Source organism: Styela clava, chromosome 8, assembly GCF_964204865.1.
Source record: "Styela clava chromosome 8, kaStyClav1.hap1.2, whole genome shotgun sequence".
In the NCBI taxonomy this organism is placed as follows: domain Eukaryota; kingdom Metazoa; phylum Chordata; class Ascidiacea; order Stolidobranchia; family Styelidae; genus Styela; species Styela clava.
In genome coordinates this window covers 12,760,720-12,781,502 of record NC_135257.1, presented here as the reverse complement: position 1 = coordinate 12,781,502, position 20,783 = coordinate 12,760,720, and the positions used below count along the sequence as shown (strand labels likewise).

The window sequence follows — 20,783 nt, the reverse complement described above, 5'->3', positions numbered from 1 at the left end:
AAAATCTGGTTTCCAGTGCTCACCCAGTACCCATGTAAATTGCTACGGTCACAGAACTTGCAGTTGGGGTTACGTGAAACTAACTACCTTTCCTTGCTCTATTCCTTTACGCAGTTGGATCCGTATGCGAATAACGCAAGGATGCTATAGCAAGAGTGATAATGACTATTCAATTCAAGAGTGTTGCTGCACACTCACACAAATATATTTCTGTAATGTTTCGTCTGACCGAAAGCTAACGTAACTAACAGTCGGACGAAACGTTACAGAAATATATTTGTGTAAGTGTGCAGCAAGACTCTTGAATTAAATAGAATAGCCACAGAACTTGATTGGCAACATTGCAACATTTTTTTCAGGTTTTTCAGTTTGACACGTCTAACAACAAACATTATTTGTCACCTTCATACAATGGAGTACCAAGACCTACAACCTTAACACCAGGTTCAAGACAACCTGATACAGGTGTTGAAGTTAAACAAATACAAAAGGTCAGTGATAGTTAATTTCTATCCAATATACTAATTTGAATTTTGATTTTTTTAGAGTTTGTTGTGATGATTAAGAAGGCTATTTTTCCTTCAAAATTTACTATTATGTATAGGATACTTTTTCATAAGCTTTTCATATTCACTGTAAGGGAGAGGAAAGCCAATTAAACAGCATAATCATATGGCAAAACACGGACTCTCGTTCGGTTACGGGTCTATGTCTGGTATGGAAATAGCTAATCAGGTATTTGTTTCAGATGCATGGGTTTTGAGCCTTAACTGAACAGCAGTCCCATGAACCACTCTTACGATTTGTAGCTCATGAATTTTAACATATATCATGGTTTTTCTGTTTATCTATGTGGAATATTTGAAATCAGTATTCTAAGGTAAATTCCAGTATAATAAATTTTTCTAATAGTAAATAGCATTTCTGAAAAATTACATTTTTTACAGGGTCAACTGAGAGCGTTCTGCTTGTCTGCTAAATCCCCACCGGCCCAGTTGCCTCCTCCTGAGAGACAAACCCCACTTAAAGTGAGTTATTTACTTGAAAATAACGTGAAATTTTTTATGACATTTTTGCTTGAATTAATGTAATTTACTGATGTAACGTTCTTGTAATTTCTTCAAAATCAAAACTGCGTAACTTTTTTTGTGAGTTTGTTACCCTTCTTGAACTACCAATTTGTCTGGAATTTTAACGAGCACTACAACACCAGCACTCGAGTTACTTTACTCTATACATCGTCATAGATTGCGTCACACTTTTGACTTTGTCAAGTGTGATGTGACTAAATTCAAGAACACTTCAGTAAAAGACTCACTAGATTACTATTTTGACCCTTTGTGATGTAACAAGGATATTTTTACATCACACAAAAAAATTTCTTTTATTGATGTAAATACCTAGAATTTGTGGGACATGAAGTATGGATTATTTTTGCTAAATTGAATACAAAGTTGATTTTCTCCTCAACCATTAGACCAATCACTTTCAGATTTTCAGTGATTGCAGATAGCTTCTGGGGTCCTTATGGCCTCCTTCTCATTGTCTCATCCTGGATTTGGTAATTTGGATTGAATCGCACTACCATCACATGGACTCGTCTTCGACCAAGTTTATCATATGCTCATGTTCACGCTAACAATGCCACATTCTTGCCAATATATATGGGCATTTCTCTCTTCATAACATGACAGAAAATCTCGAAGACTGTCAAAGTATATTTTAATATCTAGATAAACTGTTGTCACTATATACATCATACTCTCACAATTGTGCAGCCTCAAGGCTAGGCTGTGTTGATATTTTGCCTTTGCAATATCTTAGCTTGTGGTGTGATTAGGTAATATTATCAGCTTCCTTCTGTGTTGGCATAAATACAAAATCCTTCATGTATCCTCACGAGTTATATTCTGTATATTTCAGTCAACAGAAAATCTATCAAGAATGCCACACAGTGTTGCCAATGACAGAGATATTGAGGTAAATGTTTGTTCGATTTTCATCAACAATTTATATTATTCTTTTGTTATAAACCTTTACATCAAGCAAGGCTCCGTGAAAGCAGCTACTGATAAATGGCGAGCTAGTATTTCTTGAAAAATATAAATATTTCCTATTCGACATTGCCTATCGTATTAAATTCACCCTGTGTGAGACGAGAGCATTTTATTCGAGATTTAAGTCTGCATATATAGTTTCTCACACCACAATTCTATGATTTATATCATGGAATACTTGCTTGCTTTTAAATAGGCTATATAATTTTCGATGGAACGCTTATTTATGACTTTTTCTCTTCGAACAAGGCTCGATACAAGTAGCCATTGTAAGACCAGAATCTTTCCGTTTGGCATTACGTTTTTGGGCAATTCGAAAACGTAGATTTGCAACCTGCGTACTGTAATACAATTGGTTAGGATTGTGAAATATGAACCAACTAAATTTTATTTACCACTGCTAATGATCCTCAATTATTATTTTACTTTGTATATTTCAGACTAAATTAAAGAGATTGAATGATTGTGAGAGAGGATTTCAACAAATATCTGATGATGTGACGAACTTACTTTCTGAAAAAGAACGTCTCCAGGCTGAATTATCAATTGCTAAATTCAAGGTTCGGAATAGACATTCAACAGGTTAGTTGTTTGTTATTGCGAGAAAATTTTCATTTTACTAAGAGGTTTTTGCTTAAGATTAAGTTTTAATATAAATGAATGAATTATGAGAGATGCATTTAACGTCCAGCTTTGTGTGAACCAATTGTTTGGGAAAAAGTAGTTTTTGTTCGTGAGGAATTTCCAAGTGATTTCAACTGATTAATCGGGGATGTGATTAGCAGCGTATTGTGAACTAATGGCTCATGAACCTTGACTTTAACTGTTTGTTATTACTTATCGACCGTTAGATCGGTAAGTATGTTGATAGTAGCCATTAGATTTGTCTGTTTGTCTGTCTGTTAGATGCACGCGATATCTCACGAAGGCAAGGTTGAAAATGCTCCAAATTTTGCATTTTCATTCATCATATCTCGGACTAGAAGCCTATTGATTTTGGATGAATTATGTTGTATAATTAGCGAGTTATTAATTAATTAGTGATGGGACACGCGGTGTCACTATAGAGTCATGAATCAAAACCACAGTTTCTATCGATAAGTCTTCGGTCTCCAACCGATATTCTCGTTTGTTGATTTGTTTGTAAATCCTGCAGCGTTGTTATTTTATATAGTTTCGTGATTGCTGCATATTTAATGATTGGTTTAAAACATTATGTTGATGTGAATTTTTTTTTACTTTTGACTCAGAGTATGTTACCACCTATCTAGCTTTCAGCAAATTTTTAATATAATTTAAGGGTTTTTAATCCTAATACTCCACCATGATGCAATTACTATAAAAATGCTGAATTATTTTTTTTCACAGGAGAGAAAACCCAGTTAGATATGGAACAACATAAACTTGAACAAGAACTTGGCAATGTCAATGCTCAACTTGCTAATTCAGTGCAGGTAGTAAAATTTTTGATGTGCAGTCTTTGTCAGAAATTTTCATGGTGTTTATTACTCAGGAGATGTTGCTTAATTTTTTGCTGAATGTTTGCTTCTTATGCTTGATCTAAATTTGCTATGTAGTTTGATTTATCTATCACTTATCACTATTTTATGTTTATAGAAATTAAAAGAAATGGCACAACAGAACGATAATTTTAATTATGAAATAAAAAGATTGAAAGCGAATATTCTTGAAGAAATAAAAAAACAGAGGTTGGTTCGAATAATATTTTAATCATGATTCATTTTTTAGGATTTATGTCTCAACATATCACCTTTCTTAGTGCTTCCTGACTGAGGTTTTGCCAGTAGTGCTGGTGGTTCTCATAAAATGGTATTTTAATGCTATTATCAAGCCTTTTGTAGCAGGCTAATGCTTTTTTACATAAGAAAAATGCAGTTGCAGTTAATATTATGAGGAATGCGATCATCTCACTTTACCCTTTTTCTGTTACTGCAAATCTTGTTAGATCAGATGATTTTTTGGGCGCTATAGCCTAGTGTTTAGCGCATCAGACCTAACTATGTTGTCATCTCAAGTTTAAACCCGTGCCAATCAAGTCATCTATGGTGTAATGCAGTGGTTCTCAATCTTTTAATGACCGCGTACCACTTTACTGTTTTTTACTATGGCCGCATACCACCGACAAAGCTCCTTTTTTGGCATGGGGAAAAATATTCAAGAAACCTGCTATGTGTGTATTTTATAATGTGGCACTACATCCTTTGTGGCGTAATACGCAAAACGGACAAAAACATGCCCATATCGCTTCATTCAAGGTGGGCAATAGCGGGCGAGGGCGATCAGCGCACCAGTGCTATGGACGTTTCCCCGACCATTGACCCCGGAAAAATTACTCTTGTACTTTATTATTGCAAACTTTATGCTTATTCTGAGAGTGTTTTGGTATGTTGGCGCATATAAACTGGTTTACGTGTTTGAAACCATAATTTTTTATTAAAATTAATCAACCATGTGCCGTTTGCAGGTACTGATATAGCTAAGTTTAGCCTTATCCATGGCAGCATTTCCGAGATTCAATTTCGATCACTGCAACTATAGTAAAGCTCCGCGGAAGACATAATGACAATTAAGTTAAATAATTCACTATTATTTTCTTGAAACACAACTGAAAACTGACAAATATCACTCAAAACTACAAAAACGAGGCAATGTTTGCAACCATGACAGAAGTGTCTGAGCGGCTGAGTGCAGAAATTGCAATTGTTACCTGTTGCGTCATTATTGACTTATTGCTGATTGGTTATAGTTACGGAAATAAACAAGAAAACTGATGCTTGGGGAAACATCCATAAACGCTGTTCAGCGAATACATACAGTAAGGAAGATAAAGCGTTGCCGGCATACTTTAGCCAACTGAAAGGGGAATTGTTGCAATAATTCAAATCTGCTCGCGTACCACTTGAAGAGCTCCCGCGTACCACAGGTTGAGAACCACTGGTGTAATGGAATGAGATAGTTGTTGCTATATCAGAAAGTTTCTGGTAGTACCAATTACATGGTAGCTTTTTACTGTACTGTATCAGTGCTGCTTCACAAACTTTGTGAATGTGTGATGAAACACAGATCAGAGACAAACATTTCTAAAACTTGTTTCTCTCTTCTTAACTATCAACTTTTTCAATTCATTACTTCATAAATTTTAGACCGATCACTGATGATGTTTATGACAATGTTTCAAATCAAAATAAAGAGAATAAGAGAAGACTGGAGTGGGAGTTGGGCCGAGTTGAATTCATTATCGAAGGTCTCAACAAACAAAAATCTGATATCATAGATAAACTCAGAAGTATAGATTTAAATAAAGGTAATGTAGAAGGTTGGAATTTTCAATGCTTTCTGGCTAATGTTTTTTAATGTAATGCAAGCATCAAATTTGGTGTTGGTTCATTTTATGTTCACATAAACAAATTATTCGTGTTATTTTATTTGTTATTTCAGAATATAAAAACATCCTCAGAAAAAATATCATGATGCTAATTTTTAATTTTATTAAAAAATTTCAATTTATTCATAAGCATAAGATTTCTAATTTTTTTTGTTCAGGAGATGATAGTCCACTTTTATCACCCAAAACCCCACCAACCAGTATTTTATCAGCGAATACAAGGTAAAAATTTTGTTTTGATCAACATTAATAGGTTTTCAGATGAAATTAAACTATGTCCGCTGATTTATCATACATTTTAAGCATCAATTTTTTTTTCGTTTAGGTCAAATAACAGTCTAAATTTTCAACTATATAGTTTTGTACATTCTGAATCCTTAAGATATTTTATGAATATCAGATTGTCAGAATTTGACAGGCAATGTCAAATTAAAAATATTCTGATTTTATTGGAAACAATAGCTTCTATGTATCAGTTTGCTAGCACGCTATCTCCTTGGTCGCAATACAATCGAATAAATTCTCTGTGAAAGCACTTCTGATTATGCCGATTTCTTAACTCATGAATAAACCTATCATCATAATACAATTTAATGTTGCAGATCTCCTCGAGATGTGAAAAGAACATCAATGGAACGAAGAACAACTCCAAACCGTCCTTCCTACAGCAGTACATCAAGCAGTGGCACACCAAACTCGACACCTGTCAAAAAGTATTTCACTCTGCCTGGAAGAGGAGGTAAAACTATATTTATATATTTTTAGCTAACATTCGTTTGCTTCCAGGTGCAGCCACTATTGTGGGATGTATATGTTCAGAGTTTTGAACCTATTTTTTAATGGTTGCAAGTCATTCTAATAAAATTGAATTCATGTTGCAGTTACTCATGCAACAAGTGTCGATAGCATGACTGCCGAAAGTTTGGCAAAACAATCTCCTCGACCAACTTCAGCTAGATCTGTATCAAGTATTGGATCCTCTAACTTGAGTAATTTTCATCGAACAAGATCAGCTGCAGAGAGATTATTTCAAGCTCCGTACTCAAATCAAAGTTACGATTACGAAGCGAAAGAGATGAAAAGATTGCAGAAGGAAATTACAAGGTTTGTTCTTGAAAAACCTATTTTGAATTTTGAACAAGGCGGACAGTTAGCCTTTATCTGCAGGTGTGTTGTCATGCACTTGTCCCACACAAGTCACAATTGTTTGAATTTTGCTTTATATGAATACTGTAATCTTCTGCTAAGTATTACATCTATCTTAATGCAGAACGAAGCATGAATTCCATCGTATATTCTTACTTTAAACATTTTCCCCATAATATATATCTACCCTAAATCACAACAGTTGTAAAAGTGTAGCAATTTGGACAAGTGGGACGTGGTAGACACCATAACTACAATGCTAACTTAGTCTGACTTTTTAAAGAGAATTTCTGAGAAGCAATGTAAAAGCGGAATCAAAAGTAAAGGATATTCATCTCTGAGAAAGATTACAGGCTACCACTGCTATTCTAAGACCAACTAAAACTATATATATCATGATGGTAGCACACCTGTAAATGTTGATTAATATGATACTTGCAGCATTTCTATTCAATTCGATCAAGAAAACAAACACTGTGTTACCATACCTACAAGAAAATTTTAAAATTTTGTTCTCTTGTACAATCGAATAATAGTATACCATACCAACCATTGATATGAATGAAGCACACTCATATCAATATCATCCATTACAATGTATTCATTCCCATTCAGGAATCGACGCAACAACTTAAAATCTGGTAGTGTGGGTGACATGCCTGGTGGAATGACCTTACCGGCACGATCACATATGAAAGTGGGGATTGATGTTCAGATGGTATGTTAAATAATTGTCATCTTTTCCAATTTTGACACTAAATCATATATTACTTGACTTAATCCTTTTACATTACTTTTTCACAGGCTCTGAAGCATCATCGAATGCCAAAGGTAATTGTTTAATATTGTTATTACAAAAAATGATTGATATTTTTAGATTATATTAACATGTCATAGTAAGCCCTATGACAACTCCTCTCTTACAGTGATCTGTCTTGATTCGTAATGAATTTGAAAGTTGTAACTGGAGTCACATCCTATAAATTATATTTCGTGGGGACCAACTATCTTTTTCTATAGTTTTGCACTGGTAAATCAGTATGCATATAAGGCCAAGTCTGTATCATGAGTGAAACAACTATTCTAAGTGATTTAAAAGTCTTGCTGCATGCTATCACAAATATATTTCAGTAACGTTTTGTTTCAAGTTTGACATATCATATTTTGAAAGTTGAACTCCTTCAAACACGCACATAATTTAACTAGTAAATATATTATATTTGTATTAGTGTGAAGCAACCAGCAATACTCTTCAATAACCTAAATTCATATTGTTTCACTTTGTTATCTATCTATTGTTTAAGTAACCCCACCCCACTCTCTTGTACTTATGCAATTTGAGTCCAGTTGGAAATTTCTAAACAGTTTAGCACTGAGAATGAAATGCTAATGTTTGTAATCCTGTACCTTTCATGTTATTTTGTGTTCTTAAAGCTTCAATTATTTATATATTAGGTTCTACAAAGAGCGAAACGTGACATGGCTCGTGCAGAACAAGACAGAATGAATCATCAAATAGAATTAGATATCGATGATTTGGAAAGACAGGTATGATGCCGTCAGAAATATTTTTGTATACTCACCTGAAATAAAATAATCCCTCAATTTTTCGTCTTTTGCAAGTTACTTTGTGACATGAAGCGGAAATGGCTTTTGAAGACAAAATTTTAATGTGGAATTGGGATGTAAATTTTAAAACTCTTTTATGGTTTAATATTCCTGAATTTTGACCCTTATGGGCTAATTATTTAAAGCAAAGCAATCTAAACGTAGTTAACTTATTAAACAAGATAGCGATCAGAGACCGCCGACTTATCGATCTAGCGGCGTGTATCCTTCCCTCTGACTCGATAGCGAAACTGTGTGTCGCATCACTATTGATTAAGTAATAACTCGCTATTTATCCAAAATAAATAGGCTTCTAGTTCGAGATATGATGAATGCACATGCAAAATTTGGAGCAGATTCAACCTCGCTTTCGTGAGATATCGCGTAACATACGAAAGTGTCTAACAGACAGACAGACAGACAGAGAAACAGACAAATACCTATCAACATACTAACCGATCAAGATCAATAAGTAATAACCCGTGTATGTACCTTTAATTCACGTTTGTTTTCACAGGTCAATCCTAAAAGTTCTGGTTTATATGGATACAGCTATGATCAAGTAAGAGAAACCATTGATTCTGCAAGACAACAGGAAACTCACCCAGTTCATGACAATGATGACAATGAAATCACAGTAGATGTCAACCTTACACATCAGGTAAACATGATACAAAGTTAAACACAGAATTGACTTTGCTCTGAATGGGTTCTTATTGACTTTATAATGCATATATGGGTTGTGATAGCAAATATGATGAAAACAATGTGTAGCGTTGAATGGATATGGATGAAATAAAATGGAAGTTTTTGGTGAATAAGACGAAAAAGTCTTTTTGTGTTAATGCTAAGCAAAACATTACCCAAATTTCTATAGATTTTGGTTTTCCAGATTCTAGAAGCATATTTTTTACATATCATTGACTTCTTGCCAAGATTCAAAATAATTTTCATTGGGCTGATTAGTTTGTTTATAGTTTAGCAGCTGATATGCTAGCAGTTCATGTTTTTCTGATTCAGAACATTTACAAAAAAAATTAGTATTTTCAATTTAGTCGAATGAAATTGCAGCAGACTTGGACTATTCAGACTAGTTAAAATATATATATATAGCGATAGAACATTTCGTTGTTTGGATTTGCATTGATTTTTTGTTTAGATTTCACTCTGTTCCACATTGTGATTTTTGGTGTGTTAGCTAATTATCTTCAGTAACCGATAACTTGATACATTTTGTTTTCATCATAATTGCAATGCTTCTGCAATATATCATCAATATTGAGAATCATAAAATCAATGAGTAACTTCCAAAATTAAAAATTCATCATGTTTTCTATGATGTATTTTTTAGGTCTTTTATGCCAAATTTGTGTAACATTGGCTCGATGTGTCGAAATAAGTATTGAAAATTTGTCATTTTGCTCATTGCATGGGTGGAATAAATACTCACGAAAAATGGTTTCTCTCGATTTTTTTATGATTTTCAATATTGTTCACATTTGCGGTTTTGAATGGGTGTTCTTTTAATCTTGTGAAGCGGTTCAAAATTGGCGACTAACAAATGTATACGTTTTGTAAATTGTGAAATTTCATTTCTCTTCTATCTGTCTCTCTCCTGCATTTTCCTGCCTGTCGCATGCTGTTGCATTCCAGCTTATAACGCCTGGTAAAGTCGAGATTCCAGAAAGGTATGTGGAATATGAGGATATCGAATTATCTCCTGCGGAAGAAAAAATGAAATACAAAAAAATGGCAGCTATTGAAAGGATTCTTGCCAAATCAGGGTAGGTACTTTTCCAGAACAACTATCTGTGAATACTAAACAACATGCAACTGCTGTTGACACAAAAAATGCTGATAAAAAATTGAAAATTCAAGTTTCTGCTCAAAATCAATCCATTTATTGACATTTCTCTCACTCTATTTGGCAATCTTTTATCTCCTTTGCGTAATATATTGGTAAAGCAAATAATTGTTTTCTCTGTCAAGTGAGTAATAATTAATCCAGTATTCATTGGTTGAAGCCATCCGTCTTCTGACTTTTTATTTGATTTGATCACATTGTGAAAATCATCTTAAATTTAATTTATTTAAATATTGATTCTCAGCTTTATTGATCTTTAGAATCAAATCATTAATTTATGGTATTTTTTGATTCTTTGTGTCATTTATAAAAAATCTTTGTTTTTTACATCAAATGCCGTCAGCCTGTCTTGGAAATGTTTGTGGATTCATACATTATCATCAGCTATGTTCATGGTGCTTACTGCATGTTATATGCAATATATATGTATATTGTCGCTGCATTAACGAAATATAGCATTATTGTAAAAGTAATGGTGATTCAATTAATATGCTGCTTGTTATTACATTTTGTGCATATTGTAATAATTTTTTTTCTGATATAAACTGATTGAATATGGCATGAAGGTACGTTTTATTTTTCCAGAATGTTAGAAGCAAAATTGCAATAATTGCCAAATTATACTGAACAGCTTGTGATTTTGCGTTTCTGGAATGATTGTAATGAACTACAAGTTTTGTTTGAACACCGTTTCCCAAGTACCCTGATTACAGTCAGGCTTTTCAACATTTGCATTCTTACTTTACATTATGATTTGCTCACAGTCAGGTGCATAATCATGACCTGACCATAATGCTGGCTTGCTCTAATCACAGAATCATAATTACAATATCAGAATCCAGGTTTTTCAGCAATATTGTATATGCACAAAGTAACACTGAATACAAAAATTTTCAAGTCTTGAATTATGTTACAGGGAAAATGAAACTTGAAATTTTTGGTATTCTTTTTTGTAAAGGCTTTTTTTTCAGAAAATTCATCAATTCTCTTTCAGACAACAAGCGTCACTTCCCGCCGTCCACTTAGCTGCTGCGTTGGCAGTGGAAGCGGGTTCGGTAGCACGAGCCGTAGCTATGCACGCGTCAGTCCCCCAAAGGCATCCAGGGGACGGCCAGAAGGAACAACCACTAGTGGGGAGAGAGAGACCAGTAACGGACGGGTCGTCATCGGCGGGGGAGGATCTGGAAGTGGAAATGGGATCGTCACTACTGCAGCAGGATCCGGAATATACCGCAGCGTATATAGTATGAAATTGAATATGTGATTTGTTGGTACGCATATGAAGACGTATGGTCAAGATGTTGTCTCCCACGGTTGAAAGCATTTTATTTCATGTTCCAATGTGTCACAGTAATAAATATTGACTACCTTCTGGTTGCAACCTCTGAATTTATTTTGGGATTCAACAGAACATTATATGATATTCTTTAAGAGTCTGCCTAATGGTGTGTTATGGACATATTTAAAGTATTATTCATACATGTGTCAAGTATTCTCCATTTGCTTCGCAGCTCTGTAGAATGCTATTTCGCTTTGTGTTATATGAAATGTTTAAAATTATCTCTTTTTTCTCTGTAAATTTAGTTGCTACATGACTAACGTTCGGTGTTTGGCTTTATGTAACTTACTGCCTGGCTTGTGATATTGCATACAATAATAGGATAAATTAGCTTTGTATGATGTGAGTCGAATATATATTAAATGGTATAGTGTGTCATTGGTACACAAATTTGGAAGTTTTTAGATGTCAATAAACATATGTGTCCCCCATTAGATTACGAAATACAACAAATTGAGTGTTGAGGAATCAAATCAGTCAAATATAAATCCTATTTTTTTGGAAATAAATGAGCGGCTCATCACATTTTTGTTGATGCTTGACATTGAAATAAGTATAATACCACCTAATTCACGTAAAAATACATATTTTCAATGGTTTGAGATTTCAGTTTTCGTGATTTTAATTCAGATTATGGTACCTTTTACTTTGTGCTTTGATTTCATTCGATGAATATAACATATGATTAATAGTATATTGAAAATAACTGCTTGTTTGTTCTGAATTCCTGACTATATGTAAACATTCCCTGACAAACATTTGCACTGTTCAGTCGTTTGATTAAAACATTTTGTGGCTGACAAAAATTGGTTGTTCATATGAATATTGTCCATTCCAAATATTATCGTTGCGAAAATGAAGAAAATTCATGTCTAGGATTCATCACTAGTGTCATTCCACATCTCACAATGTACATATTTAGTCCAGGGTACTATAAGCATTTGTTCCTTTTATTTGACAATTTTTTTTTAAATATTATAGTACAATTTTTTCTTGGCATTGCGCCTGTGATGGTACACATTATAATCCATGATGTTGCATTAATTCTTACTATAGTACATTTATTTTTATAATTATTCATTTTATCACGAAACAAATGAGAAACATAATAATCAAGTGATGGAATTTAATGAAATTGTATAGTTTTTTTTTCCAATTTTTCTGCTTTATGACAAGCAGTTTTGTTTAGTTTTTACATTGTTTCATGTTGAATGGACTTATCACTATTTTTTGTTTCAATCTCATATACAATTAAAAATTGTGTGTTTGATTCCGATTAATATAAGAAATACATAATATTATGTGTCAAAAATTACCCCCACGAAACTGGGAATATTCGGTAAATTTTAAGACATCAAAATTATACGAGAGGAATTCCCAAATTTTTTATTAAAATTGAGTTTATATATGAAATATGACATGAAATGATTTTATCAAATTTTTATAGAATTAAGTTATGAAATTAATATCATGAATGCTATTAAGCTAAATTTATTGTGTTAAGTATATCAACTCCCCCATATCAACTATCTGACTTTCGTATTTTGCCAGCTTTTAATCACGAAACAATCAATCAAACTCGCCTCGCAAAATTTTTGCGTACAAGTAATTTACCTATTCAAGGTCATTTCACAAATTCACAAGGAAAGGAACCAGTGTCTAGACTCTAGAGTAACCTTTGTTTTGAAAAATTAACATAAAAACATTGGCACTCAAAAGGATATATAATAAGGATTAGAAACTCATATTTCTTTAACGACTGGAAGAATGTACTGGCATGGACATTTCTAATTGTTAGATATTCTGCACTAGAAATCAATGATTATAATCATTGTGTTCACAATTTTTCACTCAAGTTTGAATTTTTACCTGTGTTGGCGAAATCAATCATGTCTCCATCTATATATTATTGTCTTTTGATATGTATAGTATAATCAACGCTTGCATTTTGTGCTAGTAATGCTTTTGATAATACATTGTCATAAATAAACATATAATTCCTAATTTTCCGAGACCTTCTAGTTCTTGATTCCTACCTTTTATTTTGCTTATCATTAATACAATTTATATTCAATCCATTTCTGACACATCCCAATTGCTTCATTCCCAAATTCATGTGCTTTATCAATCCAATTTTCTCTACTGTGCACGTATGTGTCAATAAGTTTGGGCATCTGTGCATAAGACAGATTCCCTGAATGAGATCGGTGATTTGATAGTTCTTTTTCTCACCATTTTCTTTGTTTTAAAGAATAGCCTACATTCAAAAAAAAGTATAAATTCTATTTACAATGAGATTTAATGATTTCTTATCTGTGTCCTGTCATACATTCCTTAAACTAAACATAACAGTGGTAGAAAAGCTCTCAGAAACGCCCTTAGGACAGTCTTGGAAGAAAAACAAAGTGAGGAACTTGGTTAGGAGGAAATTGCATGTTTTGTATTGCTTCTGATTATTTTTTTATTTCCAGCAGAAGTGAAAGGAAATGTCTTAGTATATGTGTAACTAATAACTCTAATCTTGTTTGTACATTCTAATATTTTGCATTGTGCTCAAGTATTGTGGACTAATATGAACATAAAATCAAAATGTCCATCAATGCAATAAAATGCTGTATATTTTTTGCTTGTAATATTTCTGAAAATTGTAAAAAATAAATTTTTGCACTACGGTCTGCCCAAGAAAAATTTGCAATGTGTCTTGCTTTGGTCTTGTTGGAGGGGTGGGTGTGTTATCGGTAAGTATGAAATCACCCACATTTTGCTTGTGTCTTACTGTGGAGCTGGTGTTTACGTCCATCGTATAATTTAGATTCCAATTAGTAAACAACATTTAGTTTGGTTCATTGAGGATTTTGTACAAAAACCTGGCCTTCTGGAAGTCATTATAATCGTTTTATGTTGTACATAAGTCGTAGGTTTGATACCGGAAGAAAATCCATGGCGCTCAGCTCACTATCATAAAATTAACAAAGTCGTTGTCTTTGCGTTATGGTTATTTGCTTTCTTTTTGCGCTTGACGTATTGTTTCAATTCTATTCTTACCCACGGTTCGGTAAATTTAGAAACGTCAAACCAGATTAGGTATTTAAAATAAATTTCTCAAATTTTAAACTCCGCATGCTTGGTGACATGGTATCAGCCAGTGGCGGCGCGTCAATAGGGCCAACCGGGGCAATGCCCCGGTTGTTTTTTCTGTATAATAAAAAATATTCGAAAAATACCTCAATATCGGTTGCACAGACTGTCTACACTAGCCATATTCTCCCGACACGGTTCATTTTTCGCTCGCAAAGCCTTCGCCGAACGTCGACTGGGCGACGCCGATTTTGCCCCGGTTGCTCATTGTATATCGTATTCTCTCTTTTATCTTCCACTCGCCGCGTTTGTCTCGTTTGCTTTCTGTTTCTTTTACTAAATCATCGGGGCTAGCCCCGAAATTATGACGACACAATGCCGACGTTTCTTACAACAACGTGTTGACATATTCACGCATTCCTTCTCGTTCGTTGGTTGCTTGAAGAGTTGATAGTTTCCTCGCCTTCGTTTTTGTCGCTTGTTTCGCTATTTGAATCAGTTAGAGACCTTTAGTCCATTTGCTTTCGATTTTCCACATTCCTTTTGAGCTCCGCACTTCTTTCCGGCTTCGCATTTCTTGGCCTTAGACCTCATAATGAATAAGGTTGATGCACTACTTCGCAATCCGTTTTCGCAGCTGCCGCTGGAACAAAAATTAGAGGTACAACGTCTTGGGCCTTATCAACCAAAAAATTGTTCACTGGAACAATCCCATGACGGAGGAAAGCGTCGGCGTACATTCTGCGCAGAAACTTGGTATAAAAAACACGAATGGTTGTGTTACAGCGAGGACAAAAATGCACTTTTTTGTTTTTATTGCCTACTTTTTGCTACCGCCCGTGACTCACGTTGGTGTAAATTTGGTTTTAGAGATCCTAAACATCTTTCCGAGCGTGCCAGGGATCATCAATCTTCTATGGAGCATCTGGGCAATGCAGTGAAATACCGAACATTCGGAAATGCTAATATTGCAGCACAGTTGGATGAAGGACGCGCGGTTTCTATTCGTCGGCACAACCAAAACGTCGAGAAAAACCGCCATGTTCTCGGTCGATTGATAGATGTTTTGAAGTTCATTGGTTGTCAGGAGCTGTCCCTCCGTGGACACGATGAACGGGCTGACTCTTCTAATAGAGGGGTATTTTTGGATATGGTGGAATACACCGCATCCCTAGATACAGTATTGAGAGATCATCTTGATGCCGCTACTGTTTCGAAAGGGACATCTAAGGATATCCAAAATGATTTGCTCGACTCAATGTATAAAATTTATTTACAACATTTGGCTCTGGAAATTGAAAATTGCCAGTTCCTTTCGATTCAGTCTGACGAGACAACTGACATCACGTGCGTTTCCCAACTGGCTGTGATTTTTCGGTTTGTGAAAGATGGTAAACCTACCGAGAGATTTCACAGCTTTGTACCAATCGTTGATCGCACGGCTTGCGGGATATCGGCTGTACTGAAAGAAGTGCCTAAGCCTTACAACGCGAAGTCAAAATTGATAGCTCAAACTTATGACGGCGCGGCAGTCATGAGTGGGTCGAAACATGGTGTTCAAGTTTATATAAAAGAAGATTTTCCTCATGCGCATTTGTTACATTGTTATGCACACCAATTTAACCTCGTTATTAAAAATATGTGTCTTGATACCCCTCTCGTCCGTATATTTTTTGCAAATGTTTCGGGGTTTTCTTCATTTTTTTCCGTTTCGCCGAAGCGCTCTGACCTCCTTCGCCAGATATGTAGCCGCCGTCTCCCAACTTGTGCACCAACACGTTGGAACTTCCAATCACGCGTGGTGCAGGGCGTGTCCGAAATTAGGTCTGAGATCATTGAGTGTTTCAATGGCATTCAGAGCTCTCCGGTTTGGGACGAACGCTCTGTGAGGGAGGCGGCGGGTCTGAAGCGTCTGCTAGAAGATGGTGAGTTTTCATTTTTTCTCCACAATATTCTATCACGTGGATGTATTATACGGCGCATTGCAGTCAAGGCTAATGGATGGAGCGTCTGTGCAGTCGTGTATTTCAGACTTCTGCGATGCTGTATCTCGTATCCGGGAAACAATAAAGTACGACGACACATGGTGTGCTTCTTTACGCCGCGGGCAAACAACGCAGCGTTTGATTTTCTCTGCAAAGGAATGCTGTGACATTCTGGTGAATCAAATAGGCGATCGTCTGCGCACTGAACACCTTGCCGCGTTCTCTTTGATGAACCCCAAAAATTTTTCAAAATTTGCACGTCAATTTCCCATCAATTTGTTGGCTACTGTCTCCAAATTTTACCCCATGATAAACGTGGGTAAATTGGAAAATGAATTGCGATGTATATACACCAATCAAACTTTTTTGAACATCACATCAACTTGCGCGCTCTATGGGTTCCTCAGATAACATTCTAGTAACTACCTTTGCGGCGTCTGCAAAATTTCTGGACATCATTTTGACGACGCCTATTTCTTCCGCCGACGCAGACCGAACATTCAGCACGCTGAAGCGTATTAAAACGTATCTCAGAAACACAATGAAGCAAGATAGATTAAATTCCTTGGCTGTTTTATTCATTCACAGAGACGTTATTTCTGGGATGCATGACTTTAATCAGCGCGTTATTGAGCATTTTGCTTCCAAGAAACCGCGGCGTGTTGCATATATGTTCAAGCAGTAGAAGTCTAGCAGCATATATATCTATGAGTGAGCGACGCATGTCCCTTATCTTTGCATTACTTTCCTTTCTTCATAGTAACGTTTTAAACCTTATTTTAGGTTTTGTCTGCTTTCCCGAAGTTTCTGGTAATATGTCATTGAATTTATCTGGGTAAATATTACCTTTCCTTTTGAAAGAGGTTTCAAAATAAACTATGTCTATATTTATTAATCCCTTGACTTGGACCGGTTTTAAAGACACTTTCTTATCGTTAAAAATTGTCACTTTTGCCGATTGGTTGTTAGCGATGGAATGGTTTTCATACTCATAAAATGATGGGAGAACTTACAGCGCTCATCCTGTCCCCGTAGATGGGGGTGACTTGGTCCCGCAGTAGCTTGCCCCGGTTGTCAAAATGACCACGCGCCGCCACTGGATCAGCCATCTCTTGCATGATCCGAACATATATATAATTGATTAAAATTTAAAGTTAAAATGAATTTTCCGCGTTTCATTGCGCGAAAAAGGCTTTTAGGTATCAGAAAATTCGAGTTATATAAATAGCATGGATTTGAAAATGCACAGTTAAAGTTTTCCCCAAAGCTGGTATGAGTTACTTGTATGAGAAACACTCATTAAGGTATAACCAGATAAGAAATGACAGACCATACTTCCTTTAAAGCGCTTTCTATGAGCTCTTTAGTGATCCCTTCCATCCTTAGCCAAGTAATGTGAAACAGATAGGTATGACACATATAAATCCTCGTGAAATCGTAATACGATACCATTTCAAATTTTTTTGTCATGGAACCAGCTCATGTTGCTAAAATAGCTAATCGAGCCGCTGGTCCATATGATAGCATGAATTACAAGATATACATAATGTTGTTTGGACTTATATATTATAATTTGTTTTGGGGAAGTGGGTATTTCCAAATTGAAATGGATGTGGAAATTTGGCGACTTTGAACGGATTGGATTGCAAATTGGTGGTTTTATTCAAAGATTTAATATAAGTGAAATCACTTCAACAAATTTCAATATTTTGTATGACAATGATATGGAGACAGGTAAACATTTAAACTACGTCAAGCTATTTTCATTAACAACAATAAGCTGACCCACTGTTTGGGTCCCACCCCAGCATAGTTTCAGATATACAACCGGTACATGCAAAATACAATTCAATATTTGTCTAATTAGTGGCAACATGCTCATTAATATCAAGATCAGGGTGGTTTATATATGGTGACGTCATGAGGCAATAGACCGCAAAAATGCCTTCTTTGAAAATAGATTAAAACAATAAAGGAAGATATAAGTAAATTTTTAAATATATAAAATCGATTTATTTGCTTTTTGCACTATTATTTTCAAATAGCGGTTTTGATTATTATTTTATAACATTTTTCGCAAAAATATTTAGAATTACTACCGTGTTTCCCCGAAAATAAGACATACCATGAAAATAAGACCTAGCCTGAATTTTAAAAATGATTTTGATATAAGCCCTCCACTTAAAACAACGACTAACATACCAAAATAACACCTACTCAATAACGCAAATTTTTTTTTGACCTAGTAGATAGCAAGAAATCTCTCCTACTCGTTTTAATAGATTGATAATCTACGTTTTGCAGTTAATTTGAAAAAACGAGTTATTTGTAAGTAAATGGATATCGGTTTTCACATTTTGTCTATTTGAAAATCTCGCAATTCTCTACTTTGTATTTTTGTTTTTGATAAATGAAAATATAAGACATTCCCCGAAAATAAGCCCTAGTGTGAATTTTCGGAAGAAAATTGAAATAAGACCCAGTCTTATCTTCGGGGAAACACGGTTACTACTAAATCAAAACGATAACTCTGAACTTGTCGAAGTGATTCAAAATCGCCGCTAGACGTCACTACTGTTCGTTCTGTTAGCGTTGAAAATTCCGCGCTTTGTTTTGTTTTCAAGTCTCGCTGTTGTAATTTCACTTATCGTGGAAGTTCGTTTGTCCTTCACCGAATCAAATACGAAATCAATCGCTTGAGAACTGTTAAGTATTATATCGATGTTATGTCTAGCGGTACTCGGGATCGTGATGGCAACAATGGTGGTGGTCAAGTTGGGAATAACAAGCAAAAACGTCAAAAGCATGGAAACAATTGGCATAATGGAAAAATGAAGGTGATAGCAAGTCAAGTTTATTTTATCCAATCAGTAAAAAAACAAACACAAACAATATTCAAAAAAGAGGTAATCATACATTTTACTTTGGAAGGGAAGCCGCGGGGAACCAAGTCTGGTGATAGCCCAGATAAATCTGTAAATTCAGAAATTACCTTGATACCGAATGTTAAAACGAAGCGTTTTCTTACTGTCTTGTGGCAACGTTAAATGGAATTTCTGCCAAGAAATAAACCCACTTGCAAGTTGAAAAAAAGTTTAAAACCCACTTGCAAGTTGCAAACTTTGTGTCCATGGAGAGAGAGAGTGAGAGTTTATTTCATTTTGTCAAACCAAGAAAACAATTTATGCACACATAAACAAATATCAAAAATATAGTTTTCGGTATATGACTGGGGGGCAACGATACGACCTTTGGGGGTCATCAGAGTCAGTTGCCACCCAATTATATTAAATAAGCATGAAAATAACAGGTTCGTGTCAATATATCAATGTCTCTCACGATTTATACTATGTACAGATGTACAATATTTACATGAATTTACTATTTTCAATTATGGAAGCATTCTTTTAAATAATGGGATTTTGCACAAATTGAAATTATTCAAATTGAAATTATTGGGCTGCATTCCAACTTCTGAATTTGGTCATTACAGCCCGACAGCACTAGCAGACTAGAGAAAGTTATCGATGCATATCTCAGTATCTTGTCAGAATAATTGCATCCTTACCATCAAATTACTGGTGCTACTATCTTCCGTTTCTGGCTTTGTTTATTTCTTTGGTTAAGTTTACATCCAAATGTCTGAATGTCACATTCTGAAATTGCACTAGCCTGCTAGCATTGGCTAAACTTTTGAATTTTGTATCTCCTTCAATGGTGTTCTGAATGCAGAAAGGGAGTACCTAATTTATTTGCAGTCCATTCTTCCACATCTGTGTACGGCCGATCTTTGATTTTAGGTTTAATTCGAAACTAGAATTTCTCGGTATTTTCCACAAGATTGAACCCTCAAACTAAAGTCACTGTAACTGTCTTATGTTAATATGGCTTGATAGTATAAGATGTATCATTGATTTTTTAATCGAATTCTTTTTTTCTTTACAGATGAGACCTGTTACAGTGGAGACAGTTCGCCGTATTGTTGCTCAAGAGGGGCGATCTGCGAGAAATTTAATTTCATGGAATGCACCTCTTGATAATGTGGAGAGAAAACATTCTGGTAAATTGGGATATATGCATTCATTTATTAATTTTAATAGTATGAAATGAAAAAAAAGATATATCAAAGTGTAAAACAACCATTTCTGTGAAACCAGATTCTCCATTAAAAATGAAATATACCTCCACCAAAGGGGATCAAACTATGAATATTACTTTAAGTTAGGGGACATCATTCAGTTTCGAGTCGAATGCAAGTCTTGCTTCAGAAAAAAAATTACTGGAATTTAGCATAGTATTT

General features: G+C 34.9%; 2 protein-coding genes across 6 annotated transcripts in view; both read left to right on the top strand.

The window, feature by feature from the left end:
• Nucleotides 1-14,108, top strand: part of LOC120345514 (uncharacterized) — a 54,394-nt gene extending 40,286 nt beyond the window's left edge. For 3 of the 4 annotated variants that reach the window (XM_039414989.2, XM_039414988.2, XM_039414991.2), the window contains 16 exons: nucleotides 360-491; nucleotides 948-1,028; nucleotides 1,924-1,980; nucleotides 2,498-2,639; nucleotides 3,426-3,511; nucleotides 3,675-3,766; nucleotides 5,222-5,382; nucleotides 5,622-5,685; nucleotides 6,066-6,202; nucleotides 6,345-6,567; nucleotides 7,225-7,327; nucleotides 7,414-7,440; nucleotides 8,065-8,157; nucleotides 8,735-8,878; nucleotides 9,871-10,001; nucleotides 11,076-14,108. In XM_039414989.2, coding sequence (XP_039270923.2) covers nucleotides 360-491; nucleotides 948-1,028; nucleotides 1,924-1,980; nucleotides 2,498-2,639; nucleotides 3,426-3,511; nucleotides 3,675-3,766; nucleotides 5,222-5,382; nucleotides 5,622-5,685; nucleotides 6,066-6,202; nucleotides 6,345-6,567; nucleotides 7,225-7,327; nucleotides 7,414-7,440; nucleotides 8,065-8,157; nucleotides 8,735-8,878; nucleotides 9,871-10,001; nucleotides 11,076-11,331 — 1,929 coding nt within the window. In that variant the 3' untranslated portion in view covers nucleotides 11,332-14,108. The remainder of the gene's footprint in view (nucleotides 1-359; nucleotides 492-947; nucleotides 1,029-1,923; nucleotides 1,981-2,497; nucleotides 2,640-3,425; nucleotides 3,512-3,674; nucleotides 3,767-5,221; nucleotides 5,383-5,621; nucleotides 5,686-6,065; nucleotides 6,203-6,344; nucleotides 6,568-7,224; nucleotides 7,328-7,413; nucleotides 7,441-8,064; nucleotides 8,158-8,734; nucleotides 8,879-9,870; nucleotides 10,002-11,075) is intronic. The other variant, XM_039414990.2, reaches the window with a different exon arrangement.
• Nucleotides 14,109-19,061: 4,953 nt separating this feature from the next.
• LOC120345316 (S phase cyclin A-associated protein in the endoplasmic reticulum-like) overlaps nucleotides 19,062-20,783 on the top strand; it is a 76,678-nt gene continuing 74,956 nt past the window's right edge. The window contains exons 1-2 of one of the 2 annotated variants that reach the window (XM_039414714.2): nucleotides 19,062-19,320; nucleotides 20,429-20,543. In XM_039414714.2, coding sequence (XP_039270648.2) covers nucleotides 19,210-19,320; nucleotides 20,429-20,543 — 226 coding nt within the window. In that variant the 5' untranslated portion in view covers nucleotides 19,062-19,209. The remainder of the gene's footprint in view (nucleotides 19,321-20,428; nucleotides 20,544-20,783) is intronic. The other variant, XM_039414715.2, reaches the window with a different exon arrangement.